This window comes from Sinohyriopsis cumingii, chromosome 12 (genome assembly GCF_028554795.1).
Source record: "Sinohyriopsis cumingii isolate HCF-2022 chromosome 12, ASM2855479v2, whole genome shotgun sequence".
Lineage (NCBI taxonomy): Eukaryota > Metazoa > Mollusca > Bivalvia > Unionida > Unionidae > Sinohyriopsis > Sinohyriopsis cumingii.
Window position 1 is genome coordinate 128948940 of NC_142972.1, and position 24057 is coordinate 128972996.

General features: G+C 35.0%; 1 protein-coding gene across 1 annotated transcript in view; it reads right to left on the minus strand.

Moving 5' to 3' along the window:
• Positions 1 to 3855: 3855 nt before the first annotated feature.
• Positions 3856 to 24057, minus strand: part of LOC149787443 (furin-like) — a 67625-nt gene continuing 47423 nt past the window's right edge. The window contains exons 9-14 of the mRNA XM_089978059.1: positions 23047 to 23153; positions 21880 to 21986; positions 19841 to 19955; positions 16318 to 16622; positions 11812 to 11877; positions 3856 to 7655 (exon numbers count right to left, since the gene is read on the minus strand). Of these exons, the coding sequence (XP_089834185.1) occupies positions 7543 to 7655; positions 11812 to 11877; positions 16318 to 16622; positions 19841 to 19955; positions 21880 to 21986; positions 23047 to 23153 (813 nt within the window). The 3' untranslated portion in view covers positions 3856 to 7542. The remainder of the gene's footprint in view (positions 7656 to 11811; positions 11878 to 16317; positions 16623 to 19840; positions 19956 to 21879; positions 21987 to 23046; positions 23154 to 24057) is intronic.

Sequence of the window (24057 nt, forward strand, 5' to 3'; positions counted from 1 at the left end):
CCGTTGTCCACAGGACAAACACCAGCCTGTGGATACGTAGGATCTACGTTGAAAGACAAGGATGCCTGAAAAGAGTGCTGATTTACGGACCAACAGTAAGACGCAGCCTAAGGACAAGAAGAAGACCAATGCGGTGCCCTTTATGTTAATGAATACATTAACATAAACCCAAATGCCCTTTTCAGGGCCAGCCATATTTCTCGAAAAGAGATAGCCTTTCAATTGCCTACCCCTTTTTTAAAAAAAAATTTAAAAAAAAAATCCCATGTTCCATTTCCCTTGACGCTCTATAGTCCCACCCTGTTTAAATTCCTTTGACGCTATACAGTCCCAATTCCCATGTTCAATTCCTCTTGAGGCTATATCGTCCCACGATTTTTCTCCATGTTAATTTCCCTTGATGCTATATGTTCCCACGATTTTTCTCCATGTTAAATTTCCCTTGACGCTATATGTTCCCAGGGGTGTTTTTAATGATAAGTCCCATTGACGCTATACTATCCCTATTCACTACTCACGTATTGTCAACATGATCAAATAGGTTAGATAAACACAGATTTTTCACTAATGCTCAGACAATAAGGAGGAAGGAAAGAGACCGTCAATCATCGAAACTAATCCAAACAAATTTGGTCTTAAACATGTAGAATGGACATGTGTCACTACTTTACAAAATAGGTGTGAAATATGCACTTTATAAAACTAGGTCGACAATTTATAGAAGTAGCCGCCATTATGTTAGATGATACATGGTATAAACCCTACAACCAATTATATATATGGAAGTCATAGTTTATTTTCATATATTTGAGATACAGACCTTAATTGTTAATTTCTGTTTTAGAAATGCATATCATAGAACAGCAATGCAGTTCTGAGTGGTAGCTCAACCCATCTTTTGATTGTAATGGAGCAAAAGTCGTCCAGAATGAAATTACTACTGGAATGTTCATTGCCTGTACTGATGAATGAGCGCACTGCACTTGCACTCCAAACCCGTGCGCATCGCTGACGAATTGAGAGAGAGAGAGAGGGAGAGAGAGAGATTTTTAGTTAGGTCCCTAAATTTACATTGCCCACTGAAGAACAAATTCATCAATATTACTTTTTATATTTTTTGATACAGAAAGTAATATTTATGAATTTAGAATCTGGTTTAAGTCATCACCATGTTGCACTTGTAGTGAGAGCTTTTAGAGACATGGGACAATATTTCTATGATTTATCAATTACCTCCAGAGAGACTGGCACAACTCAGATATCGTTTCTTTTTTAAATTATATTAAATAAATTCAAAAGAGTTATTATTATTCCCCTTTAATCTTGGCGAGGATGAAAAGAGTTTCCTCCCATATTCAAGGTCTCGCAAAGAAAACACAAAACAATGATTGTATCTATGGTACTGAGGCGGATATTTTACTGTCCAGACTTCAGAAAAAACAACGTAGGGTTTGTCTGAGTCAGACTGACTGATTGAAAGTTAATTTAATACAATTCCTCTTGTCGCGTTTAAGAGATACGGAGAGGCTTCATGCATTATTACAATCGTAAGGACGACGATACTGTACTCCTGATTTCTAGTTTTAACGATGTGAATATGAAAGATAGAATAACTTAAAATAAAGTAAGTACATTTGACACATTCGACATGTGATTAGGGATCTATGCATCACAAGTAACACGCCGAGGAATTGGATATGACAAACTTGGAATGACAAACTCCTGAAAAATTATTTCTGACTTAAGCTTTTACTGAGGGGGTGCATCTGACACAACTGTCTACATCGTATCATTAGCATTGTAAACTATTTTAGTACTCCTGCACGTAACAAGGAATAATGAAAGGAAGGTACATGATGGAGATAATAGTATAGCTCACTTATTAGGTACCAGAAAACGGAAAGCTAAACACATCAGTTGATTCTGTATGATATTGCACGAAATTTATGCAAGTACACATTTACAGTGTAAATATATTTTCAAGACTCATTCTGGAGACGTCTGGCGATACTGATTTTGTATATTCAACACAAGACCTGTATACATTTCAAATATACTGTAAAAAAAAAGGTCTATGGCAACCCGACTACTGTGTGAATCAAAGAACACCTGCTTGAGGCCTATGTTTCCCATATGTCCAATTAGCCTTAGAAAACAGTCTTTGTCAATTGAAGAGTTTTCAACACCAAAAATCATTTTTCTTAAATTACTTACAACCACATGCTTCCAATTTGTTTGATTTATCAGCACGCTTTTCTCAGCTGCACATCGGTATATCACGCCTAATACAACATAACCCAAAGACCTAATAAAACAATTATATGAGAACATATCCCCATAATACCTTAAGCTAAAAAATCAGGTAGTGTCCATTTTACGAAACTAATCCCTGCAACCATAATTACTCAGTGCGAACACCATGCATTATAACGACGTCTGCTCTCTGTAATTGGCATAATTACTCAGTGCGAATATTGTGCAATATAACGTCTGCTCTCTTTAATTGGCATAATTACTCAGTGAGAATACTATGCATTATAACGTCTGCTCTCTGTAATTGGCAAAATTACTCCGTGCGAATATTGTGCATTATAACGACGTCTGCTCTCTTTAATTCGCAAAATTACTAAGTGCAAATGCTATGCATTATAAAGACGTCTGCTCTCTGTAATTGCCAAAATTACTGAGTGCAAATGCTATGCATTATAACGACGTCTGCTCTCGGTAATTGGCAAAAATGACTCAGATCGAGACTGAGAAATATCTTCCCAACACTGACTCTCCATAAACAATAAATACTCACTTCAAAATCCAAAAAAGCTACAAACGGAAAAGTAAATACGAATAGAATATTGTAATCAGCCAAAGAGGTTTCTTGACCGAGCTATTTCAACCCTGGCGTTAATCCTGCTAGATGTCACATGTTTCCCCATGATTCCAAAGACTTCAATAGAAGTACCGTGTACACTGGAAATTCCAATTCGCCCAGTCTAAAAATAATTTTCCTCTGATTAATACATGACCACAAATAACACAACTACACATTTATATCACAACTTCCTGTCAACCTTACAACTGCATGGGTTCTCCTCATTACATTTCAACTCAACCACCTAATACAGAGAACTATTTTTACTACGCCACCTTAGGCCAGTCAAATTATGATTTTAAGCATCATTTCGCCTTTAACTCTACACCATATTTACCATCATAGCAACACTAAACGGCCCCTCCCGACGACGAAACAGTCCCTTTTCTTTTATTCCAGTTTGCATTATACCAGACCCCAATCACAAATACTGCACATGTAGTCCAACAATCAATTGACACAATTAGATTTTAATAGGTACTACTGAGCGACAGGGACACTCATGCGGCACTGACCTTAACTCACTAAATTTAAACCATGATATCTTGACATCTCACTAACTCTTCTGTCCGTGACGTTTTCTCCAAGTAATAGGCTAATTTTTCGGTCTGATGACTCTCTCTCCAGCACAGAGTTCCAATAATCAAACAAGTAATAATAAATCTAAGAAATCCTTCAAATGGAGAGTTATAAACAATTGCGTATACTCCAAATTTATTACATTTTATTATAGGTCTGTTTATAAATAGATTGAATACGATAGATATAAATGGATAAAATACGATAGATATAAATGGATAAAATACGATAGATATAAATGGATAAAATACGATAGATATAAATGGATAAAATACGATAGATATAAATAGATTGAATACGATAGATATAAATAGATTGAATACGATAGATATAAATAGATTGAATACGATAGATATAAATAGATTGAATACGATAGATATAAATAGATTGAATACGATAGATATAAATAGATTGAATACGATAGATATAAATAGATTGAATACGATAGATATAGATAGACAATACTAATAACGTTCAAATATGACAGTAGATATAATATTTAGTGCATAAGCACCAGATAGTTGTACACTTTTATCCTGGAATTGTGAAACTGCATACTTATTTTGCTTCCTAATAGTGCTAAATAGTCAATAGTTTAAACATGATGCATCACATTTCTGTTCACTGCTCTTTACGTTTTCGTTTGTCAGGGCTGAAAATATTAAATGGTAATTGAACTCAGTCTGCTCAAATTCTAGACTGTGCTGCTGGCATATGTCATTTAGCGCTCTATCGAGAACACGTGACAGATCATTTAGTGGTCTATCGAGAACACGTGACAAATCATTTAGTGGTCTATCGAGAACACGTGACAGCTCATTTAGTGGTCTATCGAGAACACGTGACAGATCATTTAGTGGTCTATCGAGAACACGTGACAGATCATTTAGTGGTCTATCGAGGACACGTGTATGTTTAGCTACTCAGACGGTACCAGTGGGTGAAATATCAAAATTGTAGTAGAAGTACACAATTCTTACAAATATCCACACGACAATATTGTGAGGATTGAATCCAAAAAATAATCTGGGAGTGGAGGAGTAACCATAAATAGTTACCAATAAAGAGATTTGTTTTGTCTGTCAAGTCATATTGATGTCGTTTACATGAAGGCATTTAAATGCTACTACTCTATGGTCATAAACTAAGTCATAGAAAGAAGCGAACCAAAACGTTTTTGTGCGAAGAACATACAGTATTATGAATTGAATCCAAAATAATCATGAAAAAGTTCTACTAAAGTCCAAAAGAATGAATGTTCCGCATACATTTCAGATCAGGGAATGTATTAGTCCGACAAGACTCGTGACGTTGACAAAGTGGCGTTGTCCCGAACTTCTTTGAATAATTCATATTAGTTCCAAAATGGTATTATAGTCCAATGATCACTTTCTGTTACACTGAATAATCCAAACAAATGTTTTCCCTCTCAAACAATATCCGAATACAACATAAAATACGTCTTCAGACTTGATATAACAACGAGTTCACATGTAATAAGAATGAGAAAACTGCCAGGTCCGAGTTACTTATATACAGACAAAAAAGCTATAACATGCATATTATCGCTACTGCTACATGACAAATCGCAAATTGCCAACATCGTAAAAGAACTTGCATGATTTGACCCATCCAATGGAACTAACTTTGATACCACCTGACCGTCCTGTCCATTTGGAAATGGCCCGAAACTCGTTAACATATTTGCTAGTATCATTAGTAACTGTCAACTCATAAGAAAGCATCTATTTATAGATCATATGCAACGTTACGTTCTTTAACGTCTTAAAATATAACCTATGCACGTACGAAATTGAAACTAAATATAATCACTACACTTTTACAAACATTAATAAAAATAACAAAAAATATAGATATACATAAGAAAATGAAAAATGTGGAAAATTAAGGTCTCACTGTTTTACGATGGATGTCGATAAGATCACGCAGTAGGAAGATGATGTGTGTTATCCAAACTTTCTGGTCCAAAAGTCACAAAGGAGTCTCATAATACACACGAAATATTAACAACACAAAACTTAACCAAGGTTTGATGGACTGACCTACAAGGACAGCGCTGTAAGCTCCGACAGATGTCCTGCTGTGGCTTCAAATAAATACCCTTGTATTGTTAAATCAAGCATCAGAGAAGGGACAGTTGCAGATTCGTAATAAAACATTGAATAGATACAGAGAAATATTGAGACCTTTCCAAACATTTTTTAAAGAATAAATATATGTTACACAGTGAAGCGATATCAATTCGCTAAACACCTTTTATTTTAGAGACAGTAATAGAAAATTTTAAGCATCAGTATTTTAGAATTACGCTTGAAATATTTACTTGTAAAAGCAGCATTTTCGAACAAACCATGCTAACTGAGATAAAACATATATGAATAATTTATATACAATTTATTGAATAATTACATATACTGCACTGTTATTTATGTCCTTATTAAACCACCACCCATATATTTTACAATTGTCAACAAGGAGATAACATTTAAAATAACCTTTAAATGGTTTGAACATATTTTATTTGATAAATTATGCATAATCGGTAGAGTTTCAAGTTCTCATAACATTGTGAAAAGCCTTTCCCCGTACAAATACAGTGGGACAAATTAATCAAACATTACACGCGGCAGAAGTAAAAGAAAAACAAAACATCAACAAGTTAGATGTGTTGATATTTAAAGGTTAAAGCTTGGAAAAAGGAAAAAGTAGGAGATATCCAAGGCAAGTAAACAATGATGTTAAAAAGACAAAAGTAGGAGATATCCAAGGCAAATAAACAATGATGTTACCAAAGTTCGACAGGAATTGCATTTTGTAAGTAATATACCTGCATCACTATAAATTGGTCACGTCTGAAGAAGAGTAATATTAATAATGGCCTATATACTTAAAATCAAATGAAGAAACAGTTATAACGCCTCGTGTCCTTAATGTACTTTTGAAACAATGCTATTCAAACTTTGCTCAGTTGCAAGTTCAGGTGTGCCAAATAAAAGGGTGTTTGTAGAGACAGGTGTGCCAAATAAAAGGTTGTTTGTAGAGATTGAGACCGGTATTTCGTTAAGACTAAGTATCATATTTTGCCTTTGAAATATGTATCGAATGCATGTGAAACTATATTTATATGCCCTTTCTGCTTCTACCCCACCCACCATTGTATAAAGGATTGCCTATCATATGATTGCCGTACTAACGTTTAATTAGACAGACCCAACAATTTTAACATGTTTTTGTGCATAATTCTAAGATGTCATTTTATAATTACTTTATCTATTTTTTATCCAACCAAAAGTCCTTTGCATCTCTAATTGTAGGAACTAGCATGGCTTTGTCCTATCTCTATGTATAGAACATTAGTCTACTTTTTCATTCTATGCCTTTGGACATTAAGCGACTGATTAAAATACACTTGTGAACTTTGAAGAATGGGAACCTGATTGAAATATATCTTTCTAAGATTTCCAGTAATTCATTTTAAAATTACACAACCAACCGCATGGAACGCAACTTGGGTTCCATCATTTGTACAAATATCGGCATATATGGTTGGTTGCACGGTGATTTATTTACTCCTAATCAGTCGGATCAATATCATAGAAATGTAGTGGCGTACATTTGTGAAAAATCGCAAGTATTGCTTTTTGAATTGATTTCCCATACCAACTGCTGCGTGATATAAAATGTTGGTTGGCATCTGTATGACAATAATGTGGAAGTCTCCAAAGCTATATTTTGATGCCTATCCAAGTACTTTCTTTAGTTTATAGATTCTAATGTTTGAATGATTTGAGTCTAGATTTCCGATTTTATTATATGTATAGATTTTAAATGACCTTAAAAGGACGAGAAGGAAGAAAATTTTGCTTATTTTACGTGGAACGTATTAGATGGAACACGCAAATACTGAATTATTTAGACAGATATTAAGATATAACATATTCAGCAAGATCAATTAGTATTGGATATTAACGTCAGAGTGATCAGTTTTCCGGAAGTGTACTTCCCCTTATCGGTGCAACTGGTTTTTCACTTATTCTTGAAGCTGTTTATTCTGCTAGTTGTAAGTCCTTTTTTTAGTTTCTTCGTCCATGCCAGACACAACATGCTATCACTAATAATGCCATGAATCCGAATAGCGGAATTAGAATACAAGGAATACATTCTTTCTTGGGAGAATCTTTCATGTCTGTGAAAGAAAATAAGGTATTTTATTTCTGTGCAGTTAAACCCTCCGATGATCATTCAATAAACATGTTTTGAGAGTTATATCATGAAGCTAGTATTTCTTGTATGCCAAACAAACCTAAGATTAAATTTTTCTCATACACTTCTAGTTGGGCAATGAAATATTTGGGAGAGAAGTTCTTTTATAAACAAAACGTGCTGAAGTGGAAACCGAACAGTGAGTCTTTCTACCAAGTCAGCTTACCTTCGTTTAAACGATTGACCCGAACAGCGAGTCTATCTACCAAGTCAACTTACCTTCATTTAAACGATTGACTCGAACAGTGAATCTTTCTACCAAGTCAGCTTACCTTCATTTAAACGATTGACCCGAACAGTGAGTCTTTCTACCAAGTCAACTTACCTTCATTTAAACGATTGACCCGAACAGCGAGTCTTTCTACCAAGTCAACTTACCTTCATTTAAACGATTGACCCCGAACAGTGAGTCTTTCTAACAAGTCAACTTACCTTCATTTAAACGATTGACCCGAACAGTGAGTCTTTCTGCCAAGTCAGCTTATCTTCATTTAAACGATTGACCCGAACAGCAATTCATGGTATCAAGTCGACCTACCTTTTACAACGATACATTTGTCAAAACTGCTACAAAATACTTCAGTCAGTGTTTTAACGGATTCTGGTAGATTGACATAATCACAATTTTTGAAATATTTTTAATGATAAATATTTTATTTGATGTTTGAACGTCCGGTAATCTTTAACCAAATGAACCATGACGTTTCTCGTATCGCATGTCGTGACGGTTGCCCAAGAGTCACTCATCCCATTTTCTTTCTTAAACTGAGTGTACATAAAAAGCAAACTAAGATATAAAAAGACTACACCGTTTAACAATATTTTTGTTCAGGGTAGTAAATTTTATTTCCTAATTGATTATGCCCCAAAAGTATAGAAAATAGCTGTTATTCCTCACAGACTTTGCTTTTGCGACCAGGACAGTGATGTTTTGAAATTTACTTATTTTCCAGAACATTCCAGATAGATTCCGTGCTGAGTAAACTTGGAGTAACTTCTAGAACTTTCTAAAACTTTTCAGTAATATAAATAGTATTATAAATAGTAGTATAAATACAGGGGTCTTAAGTTCAGTTTAGTTCCAGCTACCGAAGTGGATATATATCTGCATTTTTTTGAGATGGCATCAAGAAGCTGCAAACATCCGGCAGACGCATTTTGATATGTCTGCGGCCAATTTATCAATACAAGAGCGAAAAAGTACTCTAAGGAAGCATCTGCTAAGATGTGTGGGGCCTAAAAGGCATACTTCGCCATGCCTGTCGGGGATCAAAATAGACCCTGGGTACCTCATTTCACCTGCGAGCACTGCAAAAAAATTCTGGAAGGTAAGATGGACAATTGTTGCTCGAAATTTTATGTTATAAAATTGGTTAAAAGTTTTAAAATTATAAAAGGTTTAATTTTAAAATGTTTTACAATTTTGAATGTTATTAGAAAAATATATCATATATGAAAATGTTGCGAGAATCTCTTATATATTAGTTATGGGTGAAATAAATGCATTTTTGTAGGATGATACAGACGGAAAAAGAGAGCCATGAAGTTCGCTATCCCAAGAATTTTGCGGGAATCCACTGATGACTCAAGCAGCTGTTACTTCTGCATGGTGGACCCTTCCAAAAGTAAGACTGGCAAGAACGCACCTGCTATCAAGTATCCGGACCCGCCTTCATCCATCGCCCCGGTGCCACACTGCCCTAAGCTCCCCGTATCCAATCCTCCAGAGATAGAGAGCAGCCACGTTTAGAAGAGAGCAGCATGTCAGACAACAAGGAAGAAGTTGTAGATCCAGATGACATATTCAGAGGTGGAGTTGAGGAGAGAAATCCATACTACCCCAACCAAAAAGACCTCAACGACTTGTTCAGAGATCTTGGTCTCACCTAGTCCAATGCCGGGGTTTTGACGTCTAGGCTCAAGCAGTGGAACTTGTTGGATGAAAGTGTGCAAGTCGCAGATCAGAGGAAGCGTCACCAAGCCTTTTCTAGCTTCGTCACCCGTCAAGATGGGCTTTACTTCTGCCACAATGTGACCAGTCTGTTCGAGGTAATCGGAATCGCCTGTAACCATAATGAGGAATGAGTGGCGCCTCTTTATTGACAGCTCATCCAGGAGCTTCAAAGCCGTGTTGCTCCATAATGGGAAGAAGTACACGTCGCTTCTCCTGGCTCACTCGGTGCACTTCAAAGATGATTATAACTGCATCAAGACCTTGCTGAACGCCTTGATGGGTCTCCAAGGCTGTTTTACCATGTTTCCCTGCTATCTTTGCATTTGGGACATCAGGGACACTAAAGCGCACTAGCACAGGCAAACTGGCCACAGCGAAGAGTTCTCTGCGGAGAGGAACAATGTCAAGTGGGAGCCACTGGTGGATACCCGGAAGGTGCTGATGCCACCACTGCACATCAAACTTGGCGTTGTAAAACAATTTGTCAGAGCTCTAGATAAGGAATCGGCAACCTTCAAGTACCTTCAAGACTTCTTACCCAAGCTGTCTGGGACAAAGGTCAAAGTCGGTGTCTTCGTCGCGCCACTGATAAAAAAGATCCTGAAGTGCAATGAATTCCCAAGAAACTCACTAGAAAGGAGAAAGCGGCTTGGAACAGCTTTGTTGCAGTGGTTGGGGCTTCCTGGACAATCACAAGGACGAAAACTAAGTGAAGTTGGTTGAGACTCTGGTGAAGAACTACGGCACAATGGGCTGCAGGATGTCCATCAAAGTCCATATCCTTGATGCTCATCTTGATAAATTCAAGAACATGGGAGCGTACTCGGAGGATCAAGCTGAGCGCTTCCACCAGGATATACTGGACTTTGAACGCCGCTAGCAAGGACAGTATAACGAGAATATGATGGGAGACTACATTTGGGAACTAACTGGTGAAAGGATTTACAGTATAATTGTAAATCTCGAAACACTACCCACTTCTAAATCTTCTGAGGTCATTTATGTATTACTTTAGTATAAATACATGTTAATTTTGATTCAGATGTTTTTGTTTCTGACTTCATGTGAAAGGCAAGACACAGATTCATCCATTTTGTCATTGGAAATAGATACATTTCAAAATATCACAGTCCTGGTCACAAAAACAAAGTTTATGGGGAATACTAGCCATTTTAAAAAATACTTTTTAGGCATAAGCAATTACGAAATAATACTTACTACCCAAGAACGAAAATTATGTTGCACAGTGCTATCAAAATCCTAAACGTAAGGTCAAAGATATATGCACAAGTAAATAGAGTCTTCTTTATATAATTTTCCTAATATATTAAGTAGACGTTTGTAATCAGCCAATCAAACAATTAATCAATTAGTCTGCAACCAAAAGAATTGACCTCTCACTCCCCCTCACTCCAGCCTCTTTTTGTCTGTATATAAGCAGCCCAATCAACGAATCATATACACTAGTAAGCAAGAAAAAAGCGAATAACCTACCTTCTAAAACATATCTATCTGTATATCTATCCACAGTGTTTCTATATCTGCCCGTTATTTTTTGGGGCCAAATTTATGGGTATATATTTCTTTACAAATTTATGGGTATATATATATATTTCTTTACAAATTTATGGGTATATATTTCTTTACAAATTTATGGGTATATATTTCTTTACAAATTTATCGGTATTCTTTACAGTGTGACTATTGAGTATATCTAGATTTATCTTTCTCGGTTACCAAGGTTGTTTTATGTTTCAAGTTTCTTTTAAGGGTGATACTGACAATTTATTTAAGGATGATTTCGTATAAATCCATTTGGTGTATATTCGTATTTCATGGACATCAACACTATATGTTTAATATACAGGGATATCAATGTTTCAAACCTATTCCTCTTCTTTTTCATATTCCATATTTTTACCTCATTAAATGTAACTCTAATATTCATGCATGACATTTACTTGTAATTGCCATTCATAAAAAATTCTGTCCTCCCCAATTACAAGACGGACGACCAAAGGGTCTTCCTTTTGTATTAAAATACAGATGATTTCATGTCATTCATAAGATAACACAAAAACAGCCATCAAAGATATTCACTATCACTGTTGCTGGATATTCGTACCTTTATCATTCTCGTCTGACGTAGTTCCATACAGCATTAATGCAACATGCTTGATAGTAATTGGTTCTGGAATTTTAAATAAGACTTGTCAGTGCATATGCTTTCGTACACGTTTTAAATTGTGTACCTCTCAGAAAACACAAAGTAACGTAAAATAAATATTTTGTGTGCTGGTTGTTTTCAAAGAAAGGTATACTATTTTGTAACAAAATTACCTTAAAATGCCCATACATTTATTAATGTTATTACAGATATTCAAGACCTGTCGGCAATTTATAGGTAGCCTTATACGATATATTTTCACTTTTAATAAAGCAAATCTAATTACGTTTTTGAACGTTGCATTCCATTTCTGAATCCTGAAAGCACATAAATTAGATGTTCACACTGAGAATTGTTTAACAACTGTTGACCATGAAACTTAAAATGCATTAACCAGTATTGGACTCACTGGACTAGAGTGGTGGTGATGGGAAGTTAATGCTAAACGGTATGGGACTCACTGGACTAGAGTGGTGGTGATGGGAAGTTAATGCTAAACGGTATGGGACTCACTGGACTAGAGTGGTGGCGATGGGAAGTTAATGCTAACCGGTATGGAACTCACTGGACTAGAGTGGTGGTGATGGGAAGTTAATGCTAAACGGTATGGAACTCACTGGACTAGAGTGGTGGTGATGGGAAGTTAATGCTAAACGGTATGGGACTCACTGGACTAGAGTGGTGGTGATGGGAAGTTAATGCTAACCGGTATGGAACTCACTGGACTAGAATGGTGGCGATGGGAAGTTAATGCTAAACGGTATGGAACTCACTGGACTAGAGTGGTGGTGATGGGAAGTTAATGCTAAACGGTATGGGACTCACTGGACTAGAGTGGTGGTGATGGGAAGTTAATGCTAACCGGTATGGAACTCACTGGACTAGAATGGTGGCGATGGGAAGTTAATGCTAAACGGTATGGAACTCACTGGACTAGAGTGGTGGTGATGGGAAGTTAATGCTAAACGGTATGGGACTCACTGGACTAGAGTTGTGGTGATGGGAAGTTAATGCTAACCGGTATGGGACTCACTGGACTAGAGTGGTGGTGATGGGAAGTTAATGCTAACCGGTATGGGACTCACTGGACTAGACTGGTGGCGATGGGAAGTTAATGCTAAACGGTATGGGACTCACTGGACTAGAGTGGTGGCGATGGGAAGTTAATGCTAAACAGTATGGGACTCACTGGACTAGAGTGGTGGTGATGGCAAGTTAATGCTAAACTTTTCCATAGGATTAACATTATTGATCACTCTGGCACATTCGGAATTCGACATCTGGGGGCGGAACGGGGAAAAAAGTTAACAACGTTGTACGGTATGGAGAGAAATGAGAATTTAGTATTTGGTAAACTTTGGGTCTCTTTTGGAATCCAACAGTGTGAACCAATCAAAGAATCTATGAGAATTTTAATATGGAGACTCTTAATTGACTGACCAAGACCCACCTTTACTGACTAACACGTAGTCTTAGTGATCAACACTCATACTTACTAACCATCAAGAATAAGCACTGATGAACACCCTCATATACTGACCAGCACAAAATGGGATATAGCTGAGGGTCACTAGCACACACATTCATAGAAATACCCATACCTTCTGGCCAGCACCCACACTTAATGACCAGTTCGCGCACTTACTGATCAACACGTAGTTTTATAAACCAACCAAGAGTCTAAATACCTTTGTAATATCCAACATGGCATATTTTACATCCAGATTAAAATAATATCAATATTAAAATACAAAAATCAACAAATAGTGAATTAAAAATGGTAAAGAATAGTGAGTAAAAATTTATAATAAAAACAAAATTAAATATGTATATTAATGTAAAACAAAGAAACATACAATTATCTTAAAGGTAAATTGAAATCTGGAACAATTAAAATACTTTCTTATGAAATGATAAATACTGATTTTGTGAAAATTAAAACAATAATATGAAGATCTGCAGAAGTCAAATTTAAGAAATTAAAAACAAAATATGAAAATAATTGTTACGTGAATGTTAAAATTAAAGTTTGAATAGATACTAACATGCATGCATGCATACAAGCGTCCGTGCGTGCGTGCGTGCGTACATGCATACATACATACATCCACACATACATACATACATATATTCCACTCTTTAATTTTCTCTTAATTTAAACACATTGAGTTGCAAGTTTGTTTAAAACCTTTGGAGGAGGGGGAATTTCAATTAAAATATTTTGTTTTGGAAGCTACTTTAATTTTAAAAATTTTACTTTGTAAAGTTTTTGTAATTATGCCTTCTAACTCTGCATTTAGTTTTCTAAATTAGTTTGTAGGTTGCTGTTAATCTCACTTAAAGTTATGCTTTAAATAGTGTTAGACTATTTTATTTCTGTATCTTCTGGCAATTGTATGTTTATCATATTAATTTTTAATACTTTGTTCAATATTTTAATACTTGTTTAAATTTAGAATGTTTAATTATTTGCTGCATTTTTTAAACACTTTAATTAGTCTTATAATTATAATTTATTTTCCATTTTTTAAAAATGTTTTACGATATTTTCAGTTTAAAAAAATATTGCAACATTTTCCCTGTTAAACAAACTTTTAATTTTGTGTGCGTTGGTTACATTTACTGGAAAATATTTAGTCTTCGCTAAATTCCGCTTCAGTTTAGTTATTTCAGTAGCAATTTTACCTTGGACCGTTTTAATAAAATACCGCAGGTTACTTTCAATCTCCGTTAAACTGTATTAGTTCCAGATTTTAGGATTATTGTAATTATAAGCTAACTTAATAAAATAATCCGAGGTATATTTACTATACGTTCAATTTCGTGTCCTTTTAGTAATTTAGTGATACTTTTAGTCATCACCATTTAAATAAAAAGTTTTTGGCATTTTTTAGTCACCACTATATTCAGTTTTAGTTCCGAAATTTTAGTATTATAGTCAGCCTCCTTCTAATGGCTGCCATATTTCATGTTTCTTTAAATGGGACTGGCTGCTGGTTATTATATGTGGGTGTTTGTCAGCAAGACATATGATAGTAATCCATCTTGAACCTTTAATAGATGAGGAATAATGATTGCAAATTAAACAGAGAAGTGTGTATATATATATATATATATATATATATATATATATATATATATATATATATATATATATATATATATATATATGTATATATATATATATATATATATATATATATATATATATATATATATATATATATATATATATATATATATATATATATATATATATATATATATAGATGCAATATATTTTACAAACCTCACTGTTATTTGAAACTAATTAAAGCCACAGCAATATGAACAAAACAATGAGATAACTGCACTTCTTCATGCGCAAAAGTCTTGTTTTGAAAACATACCACCATGTCGGCTAATTCTGAGCGTCGGGTAATTCTGCGGAACGACACGTCATTTCTGTAAACATTGAATCACGTGTTATATTTGTTCAAAAATCCATTTTTTATCAAGAAAGAATGATCGTACTTTAATTAAGAAAAGTGATATTCATAATGTGTAAAAAAATATCCCGCATTTCGACTCGAAATGCATATGAAAATGTGTGTTCTAAATGTCAACATGAAGACCCACTACATGACCTTCTTGAACCGGTAACCCAGAAAATCCAATTTACGATGTATCTTTAAGAATTATACAAAAAATACATTATATAAAAGAGGGAAATGTATAATTTAAAACAATACTGCATTTTAATCCAAGTTTCGAATTTTGCAAGAAGTTGTCGCACAGGTACAACATTGTCTGTTACCCAACCTCAGCTTGGCGCTAGAACATAAATTCTCAAGAAATTCCCCGGCGTATAGTCTGTTTCTAACTTTTTTAGGAATTTTTTTTCCCCCATCAACAAGACTTTGTAAACACATTACATCCTATTCATTGTTGTTTCTCTTCCACATAATAGCTTATTTTCTTTTATAAAAGGTTGAACTTTACTAGCATTTTTACTCTGAATTTTGTAAAACTAGCTATAAACCTGACCTACTTATTCGACTGAACTGCTGACAGAAACAGTCCAAAGTAACGTATTTAATTTCTATAGCCCGATGGATAAACACTACAGCTTTCAATGCTGTGCGCAGAATAGACCGACATATCGCGAGTCAGGAATACATGGGGTTGTATCGCCCTGTGTCCAAAATTAAGATTATTTTGAACAGAATATTCTGGTGACAATTGCCTCTTTTCAGTCGAATTCGGTATGCGTTTTGCTTCAGTATTGGAGACGGAAACGTTAAGCGCGCAGAAATGACCAACAACGTTGTATATAGTTTGTCTGGTAGTGTCGATTGCATGCATCATAAAACAGGCATTATTTAAATAAAATCTTCCTCATCTACTAAACTCCAGACATGATTAAAAAGATTAAACGAGATGTATAGTATAAAAATAGAATGTTTGATAAGAGAATCACTTTACCTGTATGGTGTATTCCATATTTAATTTTAAGAGTCCATTTGCCAGCAGGATTTTCATCCCAGAAATGCACTGACATGTACGTCCAGTTGATGGAAGAGCTGCTATGGGGTTTCTTTGAACGTTTAGTCATGAGTCGGGATACTGTCAACATTGGCGACTTCAAGAGTATCTCTAGATTGTTAGGGTTATGCGCCAATAAATCCAGTTTTAACTGTACATGTTCAAGTCGGGTTATCTTACTTGAAGAATTAACACAGCAGTCTTTAAACTGTATCCGCATGTGCTTATTTTTATCCATCTTGAACCTTTAATAGATGAGGAATAATCATTGCAAATCAAACAGAGAAGTGTGTATATATATATATATATATATATATATATATATATATATATATATATATATATATATATATATATATATATATATATATATATATATATAACCCACTTTTATATCTAGATTTCCTCGTTCATCTTGCTAAATAGTATTGATACAGATATAGCCTCATGTCCTATCTAAATTTGGGGTCTTGAGCTAGCTTGAACTTAATTTTCTTCCTTTTAAAGTTTTTGAGAATTCAGTTCCCCGTCTTGGATAAACAGTAACCTTATATTGTTACCTTACAAAGACAAAAATATATGGCCATATTTTATACAACACACTGTCTTGTGATATTTTACTATATGGCCATATTTTATACAACACACTGTCTTGTGATATTTTACTATATGGCCATATTTTATACAACACATTGTCTTGTGATATTTTACTATATGGCCATATTTTATATAACACACTGTCTTGTGATATTTTACTATATGGCCATATTTTATACAACACATTGTCTTGTGATATTTTACTATATGGCCATATTTTATACAACACACTGTCTTGTGATATTTTACTATATGGCCATATTTTATACAACACATTGTCTTGTGATATTTTACTATATGGCCATATTTTATATAACACACTGTCTTGTGATATTTTACTATATGGCCATATTTTATACAACACACTGTCTTGTGATATTTTACTATATGGCCATATTTTATACAACACACTGTCTTGTGATATTTTACTATATGGCCATATTTTATATAACACACTGTCTTGTGATATTTTACTATATGGCCATATTTTATACAACACACTGTCTTGTGATATTTTACTATATGGCCATATTTTATACAACACACTGTCTTGTGATATTTTACTATATGGCCATATTTTATACAACACACTGTCTTGTGATATTTTACTATATGGCCATATTTTATACAACACACTGTCTTGTGACATTTTACAACTTTATCTGATTCGTATAAGATGATATATAAAAAAAGACATATTGAAAGCAAATTTGGACATTACAAGTTGAAAAATAAAATCTTGATATCTAAACGCTTTTTTGAAACTTCGACTTATATTTATTGCATGCAATATTACTACTTACATCTGTAAATCCAACTGTATTTTATACAAATTTTGTTTCGTCACTTGAGTCCAATTTTGAGTGCTGATACACGTTTCGAAGGCATTTAAAAATCGGAATCCAAAACAAGAGTCTGAATGACTCTTTAAGTATCAACATGGCGTATTTTATACCATGATTAAAAAAATACCGAAATTACAAAACTAAAAAATTACGCAATAAAATGGTAAAGGTCAAATATTACAAAAATAAAATATTAAAGATTGCAAAAATATTTTTAAAAAATGTAAAATGAAACTTTAAAAAAGCACACATAAATTACCTTGCTGCTAATATTTTATACAACACACTGTCTTGTAATGTTTAACAAATTTCATCTAATTCATCTAATTCGTACAAGGTGATAGACAAAAACGTCTCGACCTTTATTTACTCTACTGGTTGTCTTAAGTGGTATTTGTTCAATAAATACGTTGACATTGTTGAAAAATATAACTTTTAGAAGGAATGATCTACTAAGAATACAGTGATTTGAAAAACAGTAACAAACAAGCAAAAACAACCCATTCGGTTGCGCCATAGATGTGAAAGGTCTGCGACAGATACACTAAGATATAAACATCTTCCAAGTGTCATTCAGCAAGCAAGAACAGAATACAAGAGAAGGTCGGAAATCACTACGCTTTTTGCAGTAACTACTGACATTTGAGACAGGCACATGGGGTATGCGAGACACACTCGTATAGTCAGGTATGTTTTTGTATAACATCTCAATGACCCAAATTTCGGAGCAAAAAGTTCAAACTATGCCATGTTGATTTTATCATTATATTTCGTTTAAGCGATGACACTGGCCGTTTGATCAGGGACCGGACTATATTAGCCTTCGGACCATGCATATACCAGACTGTATTGATGCGAATGACACTGGCCTTCGAGCCAGGGACCAAACATTATCATGGGAATGACACTGGCCGTTGAGCCAGGGACCGAACATTATTATGGGAATGACACTGGCCTTTGAGCCAGGGACCAAACATTATTATGGGAATGACACTGGCCTTTGAGCCAGGGACCAAACATTATTATGGGAATGACACTGGCCACTGAGCCAGGGACCAAACATTATTATGGGAATGACACTGGCCATTGAATCAGGGACCAAACATTATTATGGGAATGACACTGGCCATTGAGCCAGGGACGAAACATTATTATGGGAATGACACTGGCCGTTGAGCCAGGGACCAAACATTATTATGGGAATGACACTGGCCGTTGAGCCAGGGACCGAACATTATTATGGGAATGACACTGGCCTTTGAGCCAGGGACCAAACATTATTATGGGAATGACACTGGCCGTTGAGCCAGGGACCAAACATTATTATGGGAATGACACTGGCCATTGAGCCAGGGATGAAACATTATTATGGGAATGACACTGGCCGTTGAGCCAGGAACCAAACATTATTATGGGAATGACACTGGCCTTTGGGACCAGGTTTTATTATGTAGATGACACCGGTTTTTAGATCAAGGACCGGGCTATATGATGCAAATGAACATTTGGCTGAAGGTTTAGAGCAGACACGAAAGGTAAACATCAGCATATACAATTTAAAACAATGTAGAGGGATGAAAGGACGGGCATCACTATAAAAAACAATCCCCACCCCGCAACCTAAGCAGAAAAAATAACAGGGAAAGTAAGAAATAAATAATACAACTAACAGGTGAAAAAATTAGTAAAACTACATTCCGATACGTATCGATATAAACTAGCTCGCATATGTAAAAGATTCCTACACATATTCAGAAATTAATATATTTTGCTACAAAAAAGGATCCAGTTTGAACGAAAAAGATCATACAATGTCTTCAAAAACTGTATTTAGTTTTAATGGCGATTCTTTTCGCAAATGATTTACTTTTTTGCATTTGTTATTCAGTGTCTTTTATTAAAAAAATTCCCTTTTACTGAAGGCAAAAGACACATTGACAGAAGAAAAATAAAATATCGATACCTAAACGCACATTTTCAAATTCGATTTATATCTATTGCGTAAAATTTTACTTATTTACTTCGGTGAATCCAACTCTATTTTACACATGTTTTGTTTCGTCACTTGAGTCCAATTTTGAGCGTTGATGATCATTTCAGAGGCATTTAAAAATCCGAATCCAAATGCATCGTGAACTGGAAATAGAAGAATACCAAATGTTAAATATATGTCATCCTTCAATCAACCATGACTAGGACAGTTATTTTAATTATGTTGTTACAGATAAATCTATCAAGAGGAGCTTAGGTTTATCATAAAACTTCTACACAGAAAAATACGAAACAAGCCCCAGACAACTCAACTTATATATGCAGCGATGTGCTGAAAATGGCGTTAAGTCCATAACAAGGAAAATTGAATTTTGCCAAGCTTGTGTCAGACTTTTATTAAATATTCTGAGATATGGTCATTTAAACCGGAAGTAAGCTAAGGTTGAAACTGTCTCTGAAATCCCAGTGCCTATCAGTAAAAACCAACTGATTTGTAGGTATGGCTTGATATTATCAACTGATGCGATTTTTAGGTATAGCTTATTATTATCAACTGATTCGATTTTTAGGTATGGCTTGATATTATCAACTGATGCGAATTTTAGGTATGGCTTGATATTATCAACTGATGCGATTTTTAGGTATGGCTTGATATTATCAACTGATGCGATCTTTAGGTATGGCTTATTATTATCAACTGATGCGAGTTTTAGGCATGACTTGATATTATCGACTGATGCGATTTTTAGGTATGGCTTGATATTATCGACTGATGCGATTTTTTTAGGTATGGGTTGATATTATCAACTGATATGATGCCGAATATTTAATGGATGATAGTGCGATATAGAAATATCTCCCACAGTAACGGTAGTAGTAACATATTCAGATGCAAACACCTCAGCAACACACATGTCGTTTAAAGAAGGCAACACTATCGTTATATGTATCATTATCAAGTACAATATGGTATATACAGCGATATAACCGCAGCATCATATGGTGTTCATACTATTAGACAGAAATCTGACAGAGCAATATATTACAGAAGCAGTTTATAGCAACCAGAAGTAATAACCAAAACAGAAACAATATGTTTGATACGAATTTAAGACTAATTTGGTTAGATTAGTAGTGTTAAATATCACTAGCGGGCACTATATTGTAATTTAAATATACCATACGCCCTGGCAAGGGTGACATTTAACAACGCTTGTTAATGCGACAACAGACTGTCAGAAACTGTACACGTCTTTGTAAATGAATATCGACAATGCAAACGATTGGCGAATACAGTTAAATACCAGGCTGTATTTAATGTATAGAGGGATAGCCAACTATGAAGGAGATCACTAAAAGTACGTTCTAAATTTCCCATGATGCACCGGGACAGAGCTTTGTGCAAAGGAAAATTGATGAACTAACTATAAGTCGCCGATCTGTTTTCATTATTCCCAGGGTAAGGGTGAAAATACCGTTCAGTTAACTAAACTCCATCATCAATGTGATCGATTTTAGCAAACACCCACGCGAATCATTGTTGGAAAAAAGTACACAATTCTAAGTTTATGTCCGGTCTTAACGAAGCCTGCGGATTTCATGACATACATAATTCATTCAATCCGTGCGAATGGTGCACCAGTTTTATCGCAAACCAGACTTAAAGTGGCAGGAATCATGGGACTTTCGGGACACAAATCAGTTTTAAAGTTGGCGGTTTAAAAGTGTATAAATACAAAGGAGAAAACGGAAATGGGTCATAGTGTAGCTAAAGGTTTAATACCAGCTACACATGTATATAAAAACTTGCTTTTGCTGGGACCCAAACAAATCTGTTGGAAGTCATAATATTGCAAAAGAACAACTATCCAGCTGATAGTCTACTATTTTACACAGAATTGGATGACATTTTTAATGACATTTCCTATTCATCTTCATCATTTACACTCTCTGTCTGGCCTTTCCTGGCAACTGGCCAACCCTGGATCGTAATATAATTTGGACAAAAAAAGCAGTTCAGAACGCACATGAGAGAGAGAGAGAGAGAGAGAGAGAGAGAGAGATTTACTCGACAGATTTGCTCCATTTAGCCTCCAGTTTCCAGATGTTTCCAGAATCCCAGGTTTACTTGATTTTATGATGAGGTGTTGAACATCTCTCCATGTCAGTTTAGGACTGCAAAAATCCGTTGATTTTGCAGTTTATAAGGTTCATCAGGTTCACATGGTCGCGTGGTCATATGGGTGGATCAAGGTGGTAAAGAAGAAAGCTTTTTTCTCAACATTGATTATTAGAGACATTTTTTCTCTTTTAAAATATCATCAATATTCGTCTGTAGGTGTTTTAATTTTTGACATATACACAAGTATGTATGTATGTATGTAAATGTGTGTGTGTGTGTGTGTGTGTGTGTGTGTATGACAGCTTCTCAGCTGATGATACTTTATATATTCGAATTATAGATTTCTTGTTGTGATGGGTCTTATGGCTATCACATGGAGAGAGAGAGAGAGAGAGAGAGAGAGAGAGAGAGAGAGAGATAGAGAGAGTCTAAATTTCAGAATAAATGTACACGATCGGTGGAATGAAATATAAACACACTAAATGCTATATGTTAAATAAAATAAAAAAAAGAAAAAAAAAAAGAATGAAAAACCACAAGTAATTTAACAATTGAATTTTATATTATTAGTACGCATCTGGGTTATTACATAGAGAGATAAACTTAACTTTTTATTTTTGTATTCAAACACGACAAGAAAAAACGCGGTGAGAAAAAAGGTTCTGAATTCATGTACTTTTCCGGGGGCTTCTCGGGGATATTTATCCACCCTCCCATCCCAGAACTGTGTGACATAATTACTGATAGATAAGGGAAACCCTATACACCTTAGCACATTTGAGCCTATGTCGTGTACACTTTACACTTAGAATTAGTTTCAGAGTTATGGGATTAAATGAAGTGTGCGTATACAGACCAATGAGTAAATGACGCGGTTGTATTAATATAATCTGTTATGAATACATTCAAAACACCCACCGCTCCGAAATAATAAAATAAAATAATTTTAAAAAACAAAAATCAAACAACTTCAGAACGGAAGCTATGTACACACAGATTCATATAATAATGACATGCAAAAAAGATTTACTAATATAGGTCTCAGTCGTTGCGAGAAGTAAAGGCGGTAAGAGGTATAGAGATAAAGGGAGAATAGTTAAAGCATTCATCTACTTTGCATCCAGGGCAAGGGCTACAAATCCCGAGGCAAGAGCGGTGGAGACGGAAGACCCTTGGAACACAGTAGTGCATCTACCATTGTTTGTCCGGTTGCAGGTAACCTGCAACAAATTAAAGAAAATTTACTTTTTGGCCATAATTGCAACTTAATTATTGGGAAACCCAGATTGTCACAAGCCATTTGAAACAAATCTTTGATGCCAAAATATTCACATGAAACATAGCCCCTCCAATATTGGTAACCTAACTTTTGCGTGCAAATAATTCTGACAGCGAATTCGACAGAGGGTCTCTCATCAGCAAATTTATATATACTCCATTCCGGCTGGTACTTCTCTAATGGCTGCTAAAAAGGGAGAAAAGAAAATAGGAAAGTGGAAAAAAGAAAGGAAAAAGAAACGGAGCGAGATAGGGTAAAGGAGGATAATATTTTGCAAATTTGGTGATGCAGCACCTAATGATGTCACCGCCCTAAATTAAGCAGAACAGGGCGGCATCGTGGACCTCCTTCTCGGGCGGCATTTTATCTCCGTACGCCACTGATTATGTAACTATGCATGAAAGATATACACCTGTTTTCTCAAAATATGTCCAGCAGTTCAGTCGATGCAAAATAAAGCGTTGAAAGATGAATAATGGTAAACCAAAGTCACTCTCCTGATAAACTGTATGAAAACAGTTAATAGATGAGTGAGCCATCTGAATATTAATCGATTTTAACATTTTATGTAAATGTACCTAACTTTGATAACATTCCAGGCTAACACTTTTATGTCAATGCAACGTAACTATGATAACCTCCCTGGTTAACATATTTTAATAATTATACCTAACTATGATAACATCCCTGGTTAACAATTTTATTTAAATGTACCTAACTATCGATCCAGAATCAAACACAAAATTTGTTCTCTGTTAACTGTCGGACTCTAGTCTAACATACCTATCCGACCTCACCAATGTGTACACACTAGCAAGATACAGACAATCGTATACTCATTATTC